This window comes from Scyliorhinus torazame, chromosome 18, assembly GCF_047496885.1.
Source record: "Scyliorhinus torazame isolate Kashiwa2021f chromosome 18, sScyTor2.1, whole genome shotgun sequence".
Classification (NCBI taxonomy): Eukaryota; Metazoa; Chordata; class Chondrichthyes; order Carcharhiniformes; family Scyliorhinidae; genus Scyliorhinus; species Scyliorhinus torazame.
In genome coordinates, this window is record NC_092724.1 from 155,499,626 (window position 1) to 155,517,428 (window position 17,803).

The 17,803-nt window shown below is 43.9% G+C and overlaps 1 protein-coding gene and 1 non-coding gene across 2 annotated transcripts in view; both read right to left on the reverse strand.

Annotated features, from left to right (window-relative positions):
- Positions 1–5,752: 5,752 nt before the first annotated feature.
- The window catches only part of p4hb (prolyl 4-hydroxylase, beta polypeptide), a 45,316-nt gene continuing 33,265 nt past the window's right edge, over positions 5,753–17,803 (reverse strand). The window contains exons 5-11 of the mRNA XM_072483677.1: positions 14,432–14,536; positions 14,002–14,127; positions 12,815–13,015; positions 10,836–10,956; positions 10,013–10,194; positions 8,802–8,888; positions 5,753–6,585 (exon numbers count right to left, since the gene is read on the reverse strand). Of these exons, the coding sequence (XP_072339778.1) occupies positions 6,487–6,585; positions 8,802–8,888; positions 10,013–10,194; positions 10,836–10,956; positions 12,815–13,015; positions 14,002–14,127; positions 14,432–14,536 (921 nt within the window). The 3' untranslated portion in view covers positions 5,753–6,486. The remainder of the gene's footprint in view (positions 6,586–8,801; positions 8,889–10,012; positions 10,195–10,835; positions 10,957–12,814; positions 13,016–14,001; positions 14,128–14,431; positions 14,537–17,803) is intronic.
- On the reverse strand, positions 11,372–11,625 carry LOC140395816 (small nucleolar RNA SNORA53). Its single transcript, XR_011936327.1, has one exon. It is a non-coding gene; the product is annotated as a small nucleolar RNA SNORA53 (small nucleolar RNA).

The following is a 17,803-nucleotide window of genomic DNA, read 5'->3' on the forward strand; positions in this document are numbered from 1 at the left end:
GTCTTACAACACCAGGTTAAAGTCCTGAGGAAGGAGCAGCGCTCTGAAAGCTAGTGACATCGAAACAAACCTGTTGGACTTTAACCTGGTGTTGTAAGACTTCGTACTATCTTCTTCAATGGGGTTGTTCCACGACAGATCACCACAAACTTTTTACTACATCTCAGATTTTGATTTAAATTGCTGTACTGGATTATCTCACATGTCAAAGTCACTGGTGTGAATAAAACTTTCCTATGCCTTATAGTTTGAGTTATGGGGGATGAAAATTAGGGAAATGTTATATACATGCATGATGCATCATAGAATGATGAAATAATCCATAGAAAAGACCACAGTGTACAGACCATCTAGTTACACTTAAGCTCTTTCGAGAAAACTGTAGATTGCCCTGTGTGTTTAAAATCCCCCATCTTAGTGGAGATCCAGAAAAAACATACAGCTCCTGCAAAATGCCAAAATAGTCAACAATTTCAGGTACAGTAGACACTGCCTTTTCTCCAAGGTTAAGTGAATGGGCTGCACATGGTACATCGTCTGAGTACCTGCTAATGTTAAAGAGTGCTTGCAGCCCTTTCTCCGAGCCCTTCAGGTTAGATGCCTTATCGTAGGACTGACCACGGATATTTTCAAGTGAAAGCTTATGTTCACCCAGGACTTGTTGTATTTTGTTGAACACGGTCGTGGATGAGTGGTTTCTATCGGTAAAAATGTTAAAAATCTCACAGGGTTTTCCATTATAGCAGTATCGAACCAGAATTACCAGCTGGTCAACATGTGTCAGGTCAGGCGTAGAGTCAACAATAATAGAGTAGTATTTGGTGTCTAGGTTGTTGATTTGATTCACAATTTCATCGTGCACATGTTTTCCCATGATTTCTATCAATTCTTCATACACTGGTTTGGATAGGTAAGTAGCATTTACTTTTTCATTTTTACATTTATCGAGATGTCCATGTAAAAATGGGTCGAACTCTGCAATAAAACTTTGGGATTGTTGAAATATATACAACAAAAATTAATCAATTTGAGTTGTGCGACTATTGTCACATGCTTTGAAAGGAAAACAAATTTAGATCTACTTTGAGAAAGGTTTTTTTAAAAAACACCTTCCCAGAAAGTAAAGCGCCATTTTTGAAGGTTTATAATAAGCTAAATAGGCTAAACTAGGCTATGTTCAAGCTAGCCTACGCTAGGCTAGACTAAGTTAGGCAAGCCCAGGCCACCAAAACTCATAGGCTAAGGTAATGTAACACAATTTTACCATTTGAACACTTTTCATAATAAACACCTGTAATTTAACACAAATTCACCCTTTTATTACTTTTTCATAAATACTTGTAAATAGTATTAGCCTAGGCTATGCAGTCGTAGCCTACCTTCCGTTCACCTTTTCATAAAAACAATAGGCTTAGGCTAATCTAACACTTTCACCTTTATTACTTACCTTACTTTATAACATTTATTTTTGAGTAGGGGTAATTAAAATATTGTATCCTTATGAACACTTTATTGAAAAAAATCCTTGTCTAGATCGCTATCATGCGTGCTATCACGTTGAAAATTCACGTTAGCATTGCGATTGCCTTTTCAACGGCTCCCTTTTGTTACAAATACGTCATCTACTGTTTGTATTTGTCATAAATGTTAGTTTTAAATTATTTTATATTAAATATATTTAGAATTAAATATCCTTAATTTGAATGTTTTTTAGTTTACGGCTAGCCTACATGATACTTTAATAACCTTTTAATTTTAACTATTATTTTGTATTGAATTACACTATTATTATTATTATTATTTTTTTTTTTTTTTTAAACCCTTCTCACAGTAGACCCAAAATGTTTAAGCAATGTGGACTAAAGTCGTTTCTGGGGCCCCTCCGGGATTAGGGGCCCTGAAGCTTAAGCTTAATTAGTTTCATCGCAGATCCGCCCCGTCTTCAAGTTTCAGAAAAGGGTTCTCGTGGATATATTGCCAGTTGCATGGGAGACCAGAACTATGAGAGGATCGGTAACAAAACCAATAACTTTAAAAAGAGGAATCGCTTCACCCAGAGCATGGTTAGATTGTGAAACCTGCTAACCAGAGGGTATGGTCGAGACAAATAACAAAATGCTAGATAAACTCGAGGAGGTTAATAGAGTTAGGGATGAGAGGTGGGCGTTAGCAACATGTACATGTTGGTCTGTGGTCTATCCTAGCCAATACTGGACGTTTTCCCTTCTGCTCACGTGTACGAGGTTAAATTTAGACGGTTCTCTTCCCCACAGGTCTAGGACATGTGACCTGAAGTGCATGTGATTATGTTGCAGATCAGGTCTAACTTTATCACTTGTACAAAGAATCAGGAATGCTGTGTTATTGGAAATGTGGGGTGCCGACCACCAGGTCCGACTTTAAGGCTAATGGCAGACAGAATTTAAACAAAGGTCATGTCACTATATCCTTATAAGCAGTAGCATCAAATATTGGAAATGCTTAATGCAAAGATAATAAATGCACCGCTATAAAGGAACGCCCAGCGAATGTTACAAGTGTGACTATTAAAAATGGCAATCCCAAACAAAGCGGAAGAACATGACCCGGGTGGGGGGGGGGGGGGGGGGGGGGGGGGGGGGAGAAAAGAGGAGAGCGAAAAGGCAGGCAGGAAGAATTTCCCAGGGAAGATAGCGTAGCTATGTAAAATGGCCACCTGCAAAGGACCATGGGAATTGTGGTCAATTTGGGACACAGACAGGTACACAGCCGCTGTGTATTGTGCAAAGAAACCAGACTTGACTGAAACTTGTATCCATTTGAGTCGATCACCATTTCCCCCAGGACAATAAGAGTTTAAATCAAGGAGTTACAACAGTAGCAGACTAACCGGCACCACCCCCCTATTTGGAAAGGCCTATGCGCCTGAGACAATGATAGCTAGGACGGTCCATCAAGGTATCCGGCCACTAATTGGCTGAGATCGAGGAGGATGATCGAAAACTCTATCGATCCATTGGACCCGGAGTAAGGGCCGCCCAAAAGGGTATGAAAGAGACAAAGGATAAAAAAAAACCTGCGCACTAGAGTTGCCTCTTTTGGACCGGCCTGCAGCAGAACCACCAAGTTCAAGAACCCGCAACCATTCCTGAAGGACGAGCCCAGCTGAGACGAACCCAACAACTTCCAAACCGACCATGTGGACCCAGATAAAGGCCTTATCTCAGTGCTGGTCACTCGAAGTTAAGTAAAGGTCACCTTCGTCGTTAGATGTAGTTTAGTACAGAGCCACGTGTGTTATTGCATAGAGATAAAAATCTTGTGCTATTAATAAACTGTTTTTGAGCCAACATTGGTTGTGCAGTCATTTGGTCGATAAACAGCTTGTGGTTCACCCCAAAGGAGGCAACAATAGTACATTTGCAGATAACGGCAGAAGCATTTTGACAGTGGATAGTCTCATGAAGGTGTCAAGAATCAGGTCATAGAATCCCTACAGTGCAGGCCATTTGGCCCATTGAGTCTGTACCAACCCTTGGAAATAGCACCCTATCTAGGCCCACAAGCCTACCGTATCCCCATAACCCACCTAAACCTTTGAACAATTTAGCATGGCCAATCCACCTAACCTGCACATCTTTGGACTGTGGGAGGAAACTGAGCAAACTCACGCAGTCAGGGGGAGAAAGTGCAAACTCACCAGAGGCCAGAATTAAAACGGAGTCCCTGGTGTTGAGGCAGCAGTGCTAACCACTGCGCCACCATACTGTAACTGCTAACCACTGCCAGACATAAACTGTAAAGTTAATTTTTAATATAATGCAGCAAACCTACCTGGATACAGGCCCATGTAATTAATGTTGCCATGTAGATGGGTTGGTGGCACAGAGGCAAACATGGCACCATTGGAGGAACTTAAATGGACAGATCAGTCTGCTAGGACTGGGAAGGGAGCGTAGAGGCAAGTGGTTCACCATGCAGACATACAGGTGGGAGCTCACATTTGGATTAGAGACCAGATCTAAATATTGAGGGAGACTGGAAGATTTGCCTAACTTAAGGTAGAGGGAGAACTGCCAAGAAAGCATTACCATGAGGCCGAGTTCCACAAGTAAATCCTCAAAGTTACAAATCATTTTAAACTAGTTTGTCTACAAAACCATGGAGTGGGACTTTGTTGCAAACAATTTGTTCAGTAGGAGCGGCCTACAATAGTGTTCAGTGAATAGAGCTTTTAGTCTTTGTTCCAGAAGTCTCAATTGAAGTTGGCCATTGGGAATTGAAATTTAGTTTGGACTAGAGCCAGCCCAGGTACAATGTTTCTCTGTTCACACCATTCAGCCCAATGAGTGAGCAGTTTCCACTGGAGGCTAAAAAATGAGATGACTTTGGGTTGAGACTTGGCAATACCTCTCCAAATAGTGAAATATCCCAACTTTGCATATCCCCAGTCACTTGGGACAGGGAGACCAGCCAGAAATATCTCACCCAGTATTTACTCAAAGTACCCCAATGTTAATCCAGTGACTGTACACTTCTGGCATGAAATCAGAAATAATGAGCATTGATGAAATTAAAACCTCAAATTACAACCGTTTATAGATCCCTTCCTTAGTGTTCCTCAAACCAGACCCTGTACTCTTTAATTTGGTGTGAAGTTACAATGAATGAGCAAGTCCCTGCATGGCCAGCACAGCCAGAGACATCAAATCGTCACACTATGGATTAACCAAGACATGTGAATGTCCAAAAATATGCTGAATAAGCAGTGCTTTGCAGGCCCTGACAAAACAGTTTGCTACCCCCAAACAATTCTTCACATGATCTGACACCATGGTTGTCACAACGCATTGGGATCAGCTGACAATGAGATTCAAATACGAGTTGAGCCATTTAAACTGCAATAAAATCCAAGATCTGACTCATCCCTCTGAATACCTACAAGGATGCAATTGATCCCAGTACTTCAAATAAGGAAATCAGCTAGGGTTATTCAGTGACCCTGTGTGAATGATGGGCAAGGATGTGATAGCTGATCTCAGCACAAGACAACCAGTGTCAAATCATGTGAAGAATTGTTTGGGGTCTGCTTATTCATTTTCATGCCTTGGCTAATTCAGTGTGATGATTCGTCCCTGGATGTCTTGGCCACACAAGGACTTTCTCAATCACTCTTTCAATGGTGTGAGAACTTGCAGGTTCTTGAAGAACTCCAAGAAGTGAGCTACAAACAAAAGTTAATTTCCTCAAAATATTTCACAATAGAATTAAACTTCCACAACAGTGTCCATCTGGCTCAAAATGGGAGCTGAATCACTCCCAGTGTGATTCATTTGCTCCAGGTGACATTGTAAGTAAGCTCTTGCCCAAAGTACAGTGTGTCTCGTGGACAGGTAGCATCCTGGTTCTGTTTCCATAATCCACCCAACTCCTTCTGCTGGACAAGACTGGGCTTAGCCATGTTGTCCAACCTCTTACCAGGGCAAAGCACCAGCAGTTGCCACGGTTGTCCAATACTGGTCATTGTAATCTGGAACACAACAGCTAATATTTTGAAGAACACCCCCAACAGGTCATGAATCTAATCTTCACCTGGAACGTATGACAGAGCTCAGAAAGCCCACATTTATCACCAGGCACAGCCCAACTCTCACCCCCAAGTGTAGGACCTCAGTTCCTCCAAATTGTTGTTCCATTCAATTAGGTAATGGCGAGCAGGATCAACCATCTAACCTCAATACACAGGCACAAGACAGTACACAAAGTCACAGAATGGAGAAAAAAAAAGTTTAATTTTTCTTTAATTTCATCTTGACCACCAAACCTCTGCCACGGTTTAAACAGGTTGGAATGCTTAAAGAATTGCACAGTTCACTTACGAAGCTTCATCACCCCCCCCCCCAACCTTCATCTGTTGCACGGTGACCCCCTCTTTTAACCAAAAGGGTGACACCCACCCTTTTAACCAAAAACACACACAAAAAAAAAAAAAGGAGAAAATAAAAGTTAATCACCTTGGGTCCAGATTCAACAATCAGACAAGTTTACTTTGAACCAGGAGAGTCCCTGAAATGCTAAACCAGAAGCCTCTTTCCTTTTAACAATACGGTGGTTGAAGGAATTTCAATGACCCATAGGTTTGACCTTCTCCCCATCAGTGGCCCCTAGTTCCACACTCGTCTCCATCGAGGCACTCAGACACAAAGTGTGAGATAACCTTCCATCACCAAATACGTAATGCTAATACAAACAAGTTAAAAACCCTGTACAAAAGTACATTACATGAATCAGTAACAAAAAACAAGTTCCCAAATGTAGATATCAGTTTGCTTCTTGAACGATTAAGGATGAAGATCCCTAATAAATTAATTGATGGCAATCGCACAGTATGCACGGAATTGTTTGATATTCCCTGGTTTTTATCAACTCACGACTTTGATGTTAAATATTTCATGTTTACTGCATTTTGAATTGTACAAGTGTAGTGTTTTTGGCTGCAATTTCTTTTTACAATTCATCTTTATGATGATCAGTTTCTTCTTCATCATCCGACTCCACTTCCTCCCCTTCCCCTTCCTCATCAGTATCTTCAGCATCTTCAATGTCCTGAGTAAACAGACAGGAGGTGTAAATGCAATGCCAATTCCTGGTCTACAAGCTGTTGACAGTATCACTTCACCTCCCCTGCCATTCCATTTCCAGGAACAGTCCCACACCTGCCAATGCACACAACATATTGCCAGCTGTTACTGGCATTGTAGAATGGGAAAGGCATTTGGGTACATGCTTAAAATAGGACCGATAGCCGAGCTGCACTACAGCCCAAACAAGCAGTCAATGCCACCATTATACCAACACAGTAGAATCGGATTGCTTCATTCCCATCCTGCCATTCATTAATGGTGAAGGGCAGTGCCTATGAGAGAGTCAGGAAAGACTAGAAGGTTCAAGTTAAGCCGATATCCACTGTAATACTGCAATTTTCTCACTGGAACGAAGGAGGTTGAGGGGCGACCTGATAGAGGTATACAAAATTATGAGGGGCATAGACAGAGTGGATAGTCAGAGGCTTTTCCCCAGGGTAGAGGGGTCAATTACTAGGGGGCATAGGTTTAAGGTGAGAGGGGCAAAGTTTAGAGTAGATGTACGAGGCAAGTTTTTTACGCAGAGGGTAGTGGGTGCCTGGAACTCACTACCGGAGGAGGTAGTGGAGGCAGGGACGATAGGGACATTTAAGGGGCATCTTGACAAATATATGAATAGGATGGGAATAGAAGGATACGGACCCAGGAAGTGTAGAAGATTGTAGTTTAGTCGGGCAGTATGGTCGGCACGGGCTTGGAGGGCCGAAGGGCCTGTTCCTGTGCTGTACATTTCTTTGTTCTTTCTTTGTTCTTTGTTTCTTTGGTCAAGTACACAGATGGTGGGAAATGTACCCCCCCGCCCATACCCATCTGGAAATATTGATGTCTCAATGCTTCCCTCACTCAAATGCAGATTTGCTACTAGCACAAGTAACCAACAGGAGGTGAACTAAAAACAGAAATGTTGGAATTGTGTTCCTGATCAATAAACCTAGTCCTGGTCAGGCACCTGGAGTTTAACGAGACAGCTAATGTCCTTTGCAGCAAGTGCACTTTCCCCCCTTCATCAAGCCAGTTGCACATTGGGAATAGTCAGCACCCATGGAGCTCTCCAGCACAACTTCTCTCCCGATTAACAAATCGAGAGACGGGAGAATTCCTGATCCAGGGAGTTTCATCCAAACAGCTCCAAATCATCTAACAGATGGGACGCACGTCTGCAGGGATGTGAGAGCAGCACACTTGACCAGACCAGTGTGGACAACGTCGGCCTCAAGTTAATTTTTAAAACATTTTTTTTTTTTTTTTTTTTTTATAAAACTTTTCTTTTTATAATATACTACGGGCAATTTATCATGGCCAATCCACCTAACCCACACACCCCTGGACTGTGGGAGGAAACAGGAGGAAACCCAGGCAGACACTGAGAACCCAGAACCCTGGAGCCGTGAAGCAACTGTGCCAACCACTGCTACCAGTGCCAGGGTGCCAGACTGAGTGCCAGGGTGCCCTGGTGTCACCAGCAGTGCTAGGGAACCATCCTGCCTAAAGGGCTTGCACCTGGGAGCCTCTGATCCCCTGGGAGAGTCCCACGAGTGTCGTTCCGTTTGGTTCCCATTTGTGGAGACTAGTTCTGAAGGGCAATTGGCCAATGTCTCAGCCTTAGTTAACTTTAAAACTCTAGAAGCAGACACGTACTGCCGTTTTACCAACTCGATTAGATTTGGCCATAAGAAAGCTTTTAGCTATTCTGGGAAGATAAATTGTCTAAGCATCAAGGAATGCGGGTTGCATTTGTTCAAATCAAGGCCGTAAATACACTTGCTTTAAAATAGTCCCGATAAATATATTTACGCATCTTTATTTTCTCTTCGTAATCCCTTTACCTTCCTCCAATAGCAACCGAGGAGTCATTAGTCACTGAATAATATTTCAAATAAGCGAAGCAGATATAGTATTACAACATGGCTGACCACATTTGGGGTTTTATTGCTTTGGGAAATATGGACAGAACTACCTCACATTTATGACAAGTCGCATGATTTGATCAGCAATGTCACATTGCAGCCAACGTTACTCTTAAAATATCATTAGGGTTGGCCAGAAGATTCCTGGATATCACCACCACCCCGGGCAGCACATTAGAGTTCAGCTTTTTGCCACCTAGCTTGAACCCAAGCTGGTACAGTAACCAAGCAGACCAGATTCTTTGCCAGTCAGTCCTCAAGCTGTACTCACCTCATCAACAGCACCTCCATCCTTTCCTCCACTATCCAGGAATTTGACAAAAGACTCCAGTGTCCTCTCACCATTGAAATCTACAATCTGCAAAGAGAAAAGTTAAACCACTGACACTTATTCATGTTAGAGGAAAATGGTCTAACATTTGAACTGGTAACTGGAGCAAAACATATCAAATTCCTTAAACCTCATCAATATTTCCAATTGTATACTGACCTGCCCCTCCCAACACAAAACCCCCTCTTTCGTTTTTTGCAGAGCCAAGAATTTGACCAATTTTTAGAAGAATCACAGTACCGCAAAATGCTGTTTAGCATCTGAAGAACTGAAATGCTTTTCATGAAAATATATTCACTTTCTTAATAATAATCTTTATTGTCACAAGTAGGCTTACATAGCCCACTAGGGACTGGTTTAGCGCAGTAGGCTAAACAGCTGGCTTGTAATGCAGAACAAGGCCAGCAGTGCAGGTTCAATTCCCGTTCTAACCTCCCCGAACAGGCACCAGAATTTGCCAACTAGGGGCTTTTCACAGTAACTTCATTGAAGCCTACTTGTGACAATAACACTGCAAACGATGTTACTGTGAAAAGCCCCGAGTCGCCACATTCCGGCACCTGTTCGGGTACACTACACAGGAAGAATTCAGAATGTCCAAATTACCTAACAGCACGTCTTTCGGGACTTGTGGGAGGAAGCCGGAGCACCCGGAGGAAACCCACGCAGACACGTGCAGATTCCACAGTGACCCAAGCCGGACTCGAACCGGGGACCCCGGAGCTGTGAAGCAACAGTGCTAACCACTGTGCTACCGTGCCACCCGATAAATATAAATAACAGAGGATGGTTCTTTTATGGGAAGTGGCAGTTACCGACAAGGTCAGCCTTTGTGGTTTGCCTGGCAAATCCAGAGGGCAGTTAAGAGTCCACATTGCTGTGGCTCTGGAGTGTCACAGACCAGATAAGACAGATGATTTCCTCAGCCAACGAGATGGGTTTTTCCCAACAATCGATGACATTCCAGAGACTAGCTTCAAATTAATTGAATTTAAATCCCACCAGCTGCTGTGATGGATCTGAACCCATGTCTCCGGAGCTGTAGCTCCAAAATATTAGTCCAGTGATGTAACCATGCCCAAGGTCACCACAATCAATATTTACATGGTGCATCAACAAAACAGGCAAAGATCACATGGGCTATTACTTACCGATCGCTCAGTGCTGGCAGGGAAGTACTTGAGAGTGGGGAAACTGTGGATCTTCACAGACTCTATTTCATTGGCCGTGGCATCCATCTTCCCAATAACTATTTTATCATTATCTTTGTACTTTTCTCCCAGAGATTCCCAGATAGGAGCAAGCTGTTTGCAGTGACCACACCATGGAGCATCTGTAGCAAGAGAATATTTTACACAGGTGACACGACCAAGGTATAAACCCGACATCGGTTACATGCCCCTAGCTGCTCATTGATTCAATTGGACCATTTCATGCCAATTTCACTTTCAAACCAAACAAGTTGGACTGGACACAGGTCCTAGTCAACATAGAACATACAGTGCAGAAGGAGGCCATTCGGCTCATCGAGTCTGCACCAACCCACTTAAGCCCTCACTTCCACCCTATCCCCATAACCCAATAACCCCTCCTAACCTTTTTGGTCACGAAGGGCAATTTATCATGGCCAATCCACCTAATCTTTGGACTGTGGGGGGAAACCGGAGTACCTGGAGGAAACCCACGCAGACACGGGGAGAACGTGCAGACTCCGCACAGACAGTGACCCAGCGGGGAATCGAACCTGGGACCCTGGAGCTGTAAAGCCACGGTGCTATCCACTTGTGCTGCCTCTTCAATGAGCCTTGTGGTACCGTGCTGCTCCTTCAACATTCAATGATCAAAACATATCTCGGAAATTAATCCCAGATTGAGGTGCAGTCCGAACAGAAAATCCCAGATTGAGGTGCAGTCCGAACAGAATGAAAGGAACAAAAAAAAAAAGCATTCCATTTAAACACGCATCATACTTACAGAATTCAATAAAAACGTCCTTTGTTTCATCAAAGGCAACTTCTTCAAAATTTTTGCCAACAAGCACTTTGACAACAGTCTTGTCCCAGTCTTCAGGAATATCTTGACTCATGAGGTGAGGCTGAAATGTCAGTGCAGACAGCACAAACACCTTTAGCTTCAGAACTATTACAGCAATAAGGTTAAACATTTATCCCAGTGTTCAAATTTGGATTCAAACGTTAGTACACATTAATGAAACACTGGTGCAAGTTAATAGTTTATACTGTGGTTGCAATGGATAGATGCTCAGAAGGCACCACTGTTATTTTTTTTGATTGTTGCAAATATTCTTTAATGCTTCTGAACCCAATAACCCAAACTCCCTCAAAAACATTACAGGTGTTACTGTCATTTATTCAATCAAGATCCTATGCCAGCATTTCTATATCAAATGGTGATTTAACACAACTGGTAATTGTCATGGGGTCATTAAGCAGCCAGAGTAGTTTATAAGCATCTCATTGCAAGATTTAAACCAGATGGATTTTGATAAACATGTCCACACAGCAGCAAAGTCCTGATGGCAGAAACAGCCTGAAACAGGTTATTCCCATCAGAACAGAGGGGCTACCGTGCAGGTATAATACTTTGACACGCCAATGACTCAAGCACCTTTGACTGTACAACCACTAAAGTTGATGAATGTCACCTGCCAGCCCCACTGGAGAACCCCCCAACACTGGGGTGAGAGAGATCTACCAGCGAGGCCTAACAGACACATCCCAAAGGTGGATCTAAGGAGCGTGTGAGGCATCACCTGTTATAACACAACTTCCCAGGATTCTACTTAATGGGGTTTATTTTCAACTTCAGGGTTCAAGATAGAAAAATGCATTGATTCCAGCAGAGAGTTAGCCTTTCCCCCTTATGAAAACTGACAGGCCTACGCAAGCACAGGGCAAATGTTTTAAGAATTTAATACTTCAATGCGCAAACTGGCGGTGATCTGCCATTTGTATAGTTTTAGTTCATCATTACGGAAGATGTTTCCACTTTCATAATCAATCCAGACGAATTACAATTCAAACCCCTGCTAATTAAATCCCTCCTAGTTTGTTTCAATTTGCTCCATTTCAGTGGCGTATCATACCAATTGCCCTCAAATATTGCTCTATACCCATCTGTCGCTGGACACGTCACCTGGTTTGCTGCTGTCCAGTCACAACTGTTCAATTTACACTGGGGCCCGTCATACTGCCGCCCCCAGCCCCTTTATTCTTTCCCAGAATGCAGGCATCACAAGCAAAGCCCACTCCTAGGTGGCTAGGCCCTTTCAGAGAGCAGTTAAGAGTGTACCACATGTACTGTGGCTCTGGAATCATGTGTAGCCCAGAGCAAGGACAGATTTCCTTCCCCAGGGACAATTAGTGAACCGGATGGGTTTTTAAGAACATGGTCACCATTAGCCGACATTGTGACGCCGGTCAAGGAATGCAGTGGCCTTCAGATTTAACCAATTTACATTGGCGGCATTGGCCATCTGGCCCAAAAGAGGAGACAGCGACATGGCAATGTCACTGGACCAGCAATCCAGACACCCAGACTAAGGCAGTGGGGATAGGGGTTCAAATCCCACAGTTAATAAATCTGGAATTGAAAGCTAGTCTCAGTAATGGTGACTGTGAAACGCGTTGATGGCCGTTAAAGCCCACCTGGTTCACTAGCATCCTTTAGATGCCGTCTTTACCCAGTCTGACTTAGCGTACAAATGCAGACCTAGTGCAGTGGTTGACAAATAGCCCAGCAAGCCACTCGGCTCAAAGGCAATTTGGAACGGGCAACAAATGCTGACCTGGGACACCTACATCTCATGACAAGCTACACACTACACAGATTCTTCAGTTTCTTTCTACTCAATACACCATGGTCCAAGTAATCTTGAAATACTGAGCGGGCTAATGGTAGTTTAGCATCTGGGTACTGAGAAAACATCTCACCTTTAACTTCCCTTCCAAGAACTGGTTGCAGAATACTTTCACATTCTCCACAGTGATGTCCTCACTCTCTGGTTTGTACTTGGTCATCTCCTCCTCAAGGGTGATTAGGCGAATGGCTGGGCATTCCTCTTTCTTCAAACCAAAAAACTCCAGAACTCTCTGGTTGTCCTCCACTTCGCTGTCAATGTAGATGAACAGGATCTGTTGGCAGAGTTACAAAAGGAGAAACATTCAATAAGTCAATGAGTTGGGAGGAAAGTTAAAAGAAACAGTCATCTCCCGCAAACCCATAACTATCAAAGCTAGTTCACGGCAAAGTGCGGGCAGCACCTGGGTGCTCAGTAGCCCAGGTTAGGATAACAGGACAGGAGAAGCACTCCCATGTTCCTGGTCACCAAGCCGGTGACTTCTGCTGAAAAGCACGGCCACCAAAGGGCGGAATTGAGCTCTTGCAGTCTAACTATAGTCACTAAATCGGGCAATTTGGAGGCACCCAGGAAGCACCATCTGAAGCTCCCCTCCAAGCCACACCATCATTCCTTCACTGTCGCTGGGTCCGCGGAACTCTAGCACCATGGGCGTACCTACACCATATGGACTGTGGGCAATGTTTTGACAGAGCTGCCAGCAGTTATGGATCATTCAGCTCCTCAAGCTTATTCCGCCACTCCCAAAAGATCATCGCTGTTCTGTACCTCAAGAGCCGACCAGACAAGAGTAGAGGAAAACATTTGTTGACCCACAGCCTCGAGATTGCATTCCATATTTCCAACATCTGCTGTCTAAAATACTTCCTGATTTCACCCCTCGACTGGCCCAAGATTGTAACCTTTAATAGCCCCACAACAGATTCACTGCATCTACCCGCCTGAATCCCACTGACCATTTTAAATACCTCAATTAGATCCAAACACAAATACAAACCAGTGTAACCAGCTCCCAATACACCTACTCTTTAATGCCCAATACATAGTTAGTTACGAGAAGCAGCCAATGTTACGTTTGGGCCCACATGGTCCTCCCAACACTCTGATCGAAGTAGATGATTTAGGAAAGAATTCTGGAGACTATGCAGACTGGATTACAGAGATGTACATAGTTATTCGTTAAGTTTTGGTATTTACGCCACAGATAAAATGCCACAATTATTTTTCCTAGATCCAAGACCCAAGTTACTGGCCACTTACTTTGCCCTTGAAGCTCTCTGCTGCTTTCTTGAAGTTGGTCAAGTTGTTCTCAAAGGTCGTTGAGCTCTTGGGGAGGAACATCAGCACGTGGGTCTTGATTTCGCCACCAAAGATCTTTGGAGCAGACTGCAAAAGAATGATTATTCAAGGATGAACCGGTTTGTTACCAAAATTACAGGGCCATTTAAACGGACAACCAAAGAACAATGGTTGCCAGGCAAAAGCAAATACAATAGCGCAGCCACCTTAAAGCAATGGTGCTGTTACATGCACCACTGAGCTGCTGACAATTCGATGTCTCAGACGGTGCCTCAGTCAAAGCACAAGAGATCAAGGGCAACACCAGCTCCATTGCCAATTCTGAAGTTGAGCCTCAGGAAGCAAACACTGGGGGGAGACAAGCTCCCGAAAGTATGAAAAGGTTTTGTACCTGCTCTGTGAATTCGATAACAAGAGGGAGCTGGTTGCTCTTAATAAATTCAATTATATTGTCCTTTGTAACGTCCCCATCATAGGTGTTGCGACCTTCATCAAACTGAAAGAGAAACAATATGGTCAGATAAAAATAAACATTTCAAAACTCTTACCCAAATACCCAGTCGACAAGTTCCTACAAACACGGCAGCACGGTGGCGCAGTGGTTAGCACAGCTGCCTCACGGCGCCGAGGTCCCAGGTTCGATCCCGGCTCTGGGTCACTGTCCGTATGGAGTTTGCACATTCCCCCCGTGTTTGCGTGGGTTTCACCCCCACAACCCAAAGATGTGCCTGGTAGGTGGATTGGCCACGCTAAATTGCCCCTTAATTGGAAAAAATTGAATTGGGTACTCTAAATTTTTTTTTTTAAGTTCCTACAAACACCATCATGAAACACAAACCTTATTGATTAGATTTTTTGTAAAATTAATTTAGAGTACCCAATTAATGTTTTAAGGGGCAATTTAGCGTGGCCAATCCACCTACCCTGCACATCTTTGGGTCGTGGGGGCGAAACCCACACAAACACGGGGAGAATGTGCAAACTCCACACCGACAGGTGACCCAGAGCCAGGATCGATCCTGGGACCTTGGTGCTGTGAGGCAGCAGTGCTAACCACTCTGCCAACATGCTGCCCAAACCTTATTGATTAGATGTTGCAGGTTATCCAGTGAATACATCTTGGGGACCAAGGTTTGAAACAATTCTGGTGGATCTGATCAAAATTGCTTGGAAGAAATTTCAGCCCACGTGTCCAGAATCATTCCCCCCCCCATGTTGCACAATGGAATGGTCTTGCCCTCCTTACACTGCTGCCTCTCAGCATCAGGGACCCAGGCTCATGGTGACATTCGCTCCATGGGTTTCCTCCCACAGTCCAAAGATGTCAACGTTAGGTGGATTGGCCATGCTAAATTGCCCCTTAGAGTGGGGATTGGGCCTGGCTAATGTGGTCATTTGAAGTGTCGGTGCAGACTCGATGGGCTGAATGGCCTCCTTCTGCCCTCTAGGGATTCGGTGATTCCTCTTCCTGGCAACATTCCCATTCTTTAAAACCAATAAACTGCGTCATGTTGACGCTCCGCAATCGCCATTTTGGATATAACCTGCTCCACAGCCACGGGAGTGTCACAAATAATTTTACACACTTCAAGCAGAATTCACGCAATTAAACCCAAACTGAGACGTCAGAATTCAGGAGAAACTTCTTTACTCAGAACTTGCCACCCAGGGAGCATTTCAAGTGAATGCCCTCTATGCATTTGAGAAACTAGATAAGCGAACGAGAGAGAAAGGAAAAAAAGGGAATAAAAGGATACACTGAGAGCAGCTGGTGTGCAGCATAAACAGCAAGTGGGGCTCAACGGCCTATTCCTGCATTGGGTAAACCGGTGCTTTCTGTATAATGTTGGTCCCATGAGAGCACCTGTCCCAACTCGGCTGCAACCAGCAGGAACACTTGCTCTACATCACAAACCAAAAACAGGCCTTGATATAGCAGCCAAGCAAGACTTTGCACCTCAACACCCTGCCAGTGTATTAGGTCACGTTCAAAAGATAACACATCAGCCAAGTGTGACATTTCTGATCAGGCTGAGCACTCAAGATGGCACAAGCTTCATTTAAAAAGGAATAGCTCCCACACACCCTGCATCTGAATGATGTAACTAGCACATTCACCAGCTTGCATCTCTCTACCACTAGCTCAAGAGCAACACAGATCAACACTCGCTGGAGCAGTGGTGCCCAGACACTCACCACCTCTGCCAATTGGCACGCTGAGTAATGTTGGGGTAGTACAAGTGCATCACTTCACATCAAGTGGGTCAGATTCTTAATCAGGTCTCCTAATACTCTTATTATGGGCCAGGGTTTAGAGAACCCCAAAGTGTATCATTGAGTTCACCTGACCCACAACCTTTGAGTAGATTGTGGTTATGGGGAGCACCCAGGCTCTCTTTGCAGGTGTGGTGCTTCAGCGAGCTAAAGTACTTTCAAATTAAAACAAAAACAATGTTTATTTAGGAAACCAGTTAACACTTTATAAACCCAAGTAAATATCTTAACCATCAACACCAACAATCCCCACAGATACAATATTCTATAAGTAACCCGTAATATTTCCTTGCAACATCCATAAGACAAAAGACCCTTTTTAAACACAGATCCGGTTTAGATTCACTACGGAGAACAGTTACCACTTTGAAATCACCCAAAGGATCTGGAGACAGTCTTTAGATTGCAGAGAGATCCTTATACAGCTGTTTGCTTTTCCTGCAGCTATCCAGCTCTCAAAACAAAACTAAAACACACCCTGTAGCAGACAGCCCAAAGCGAAAGTAAAAGCAGAGACAGCCCAGCTCCACCCACTCTACATCACTGCAGCCATCTGACAAACACCCATTTCTTAAAGGTACTCTCACATGACACACTCCAGCCCAACACCCAGCTCATGACGACAAGGTGACAGGAACAAGCCTCGAAATCAACTTTAAAACGCCAGAAACAGCTCCAGCGTTCTGATTCCCAATTACCTTTCCCATACTGCTGTAGAATCCAGAATTAAATTCTGTGCTACATGAGATGAATGACATTACCACTTTAGGTAAATCATGTCCTACTTAGTAAAAATTTCAAACATTAGAAACATCCCCACTGGCTGACCGTGATGGAGCACAACCCATGGTTAAAATTGGCAACAAGCAAACGGTTTAATTTCACTGTGGTCCACTCAATGTGCTTTTGTTGGAGAAGATCACCCAGTTTGACTCAGCTATCAGTTTTATGGCCACATTCTAAATCTGTGCATGAGATGAAGCAGTGACGACCAGAGCAAACTAGTTCCTAGGCCATGGGAACGTGATCTCATGTTCCCACTCATGCGGCTCTCGCCATAACTGGAAATGGTGACTGAGTAACTGGGAGCATTGCCAAAACTCACTGGCCACACGCACTGCTCGTCAGAACGAGGCATATCCCAGCCTGACCGTCAGCAGCCAGCACAAGCAGAGAACAGAACCAGAGTTCAGCTGTGATGCACTCAGTCAAATGACCCATGGATGCTCACTTAACACCAAGACATAAAAAGGTTACTATTAAAAGAATGAAATCAGGTGTTACATTCAAATCCGTTCTCCATACATCAGCTACAGCAGAAATGAGCATCTCAACTCGACAGGGAACGACCAGTGTCTGGAGATAGCCCAGGAAAAGGCTCACTTTTCAGACAGCAAGCTTAAAATGTAGAGATGCCAACATGCAATTTAAAATAAACCCCCCCACCGCTGGGATGAGAATAACCAAGTCAGGGCTTCACCCCACTTGC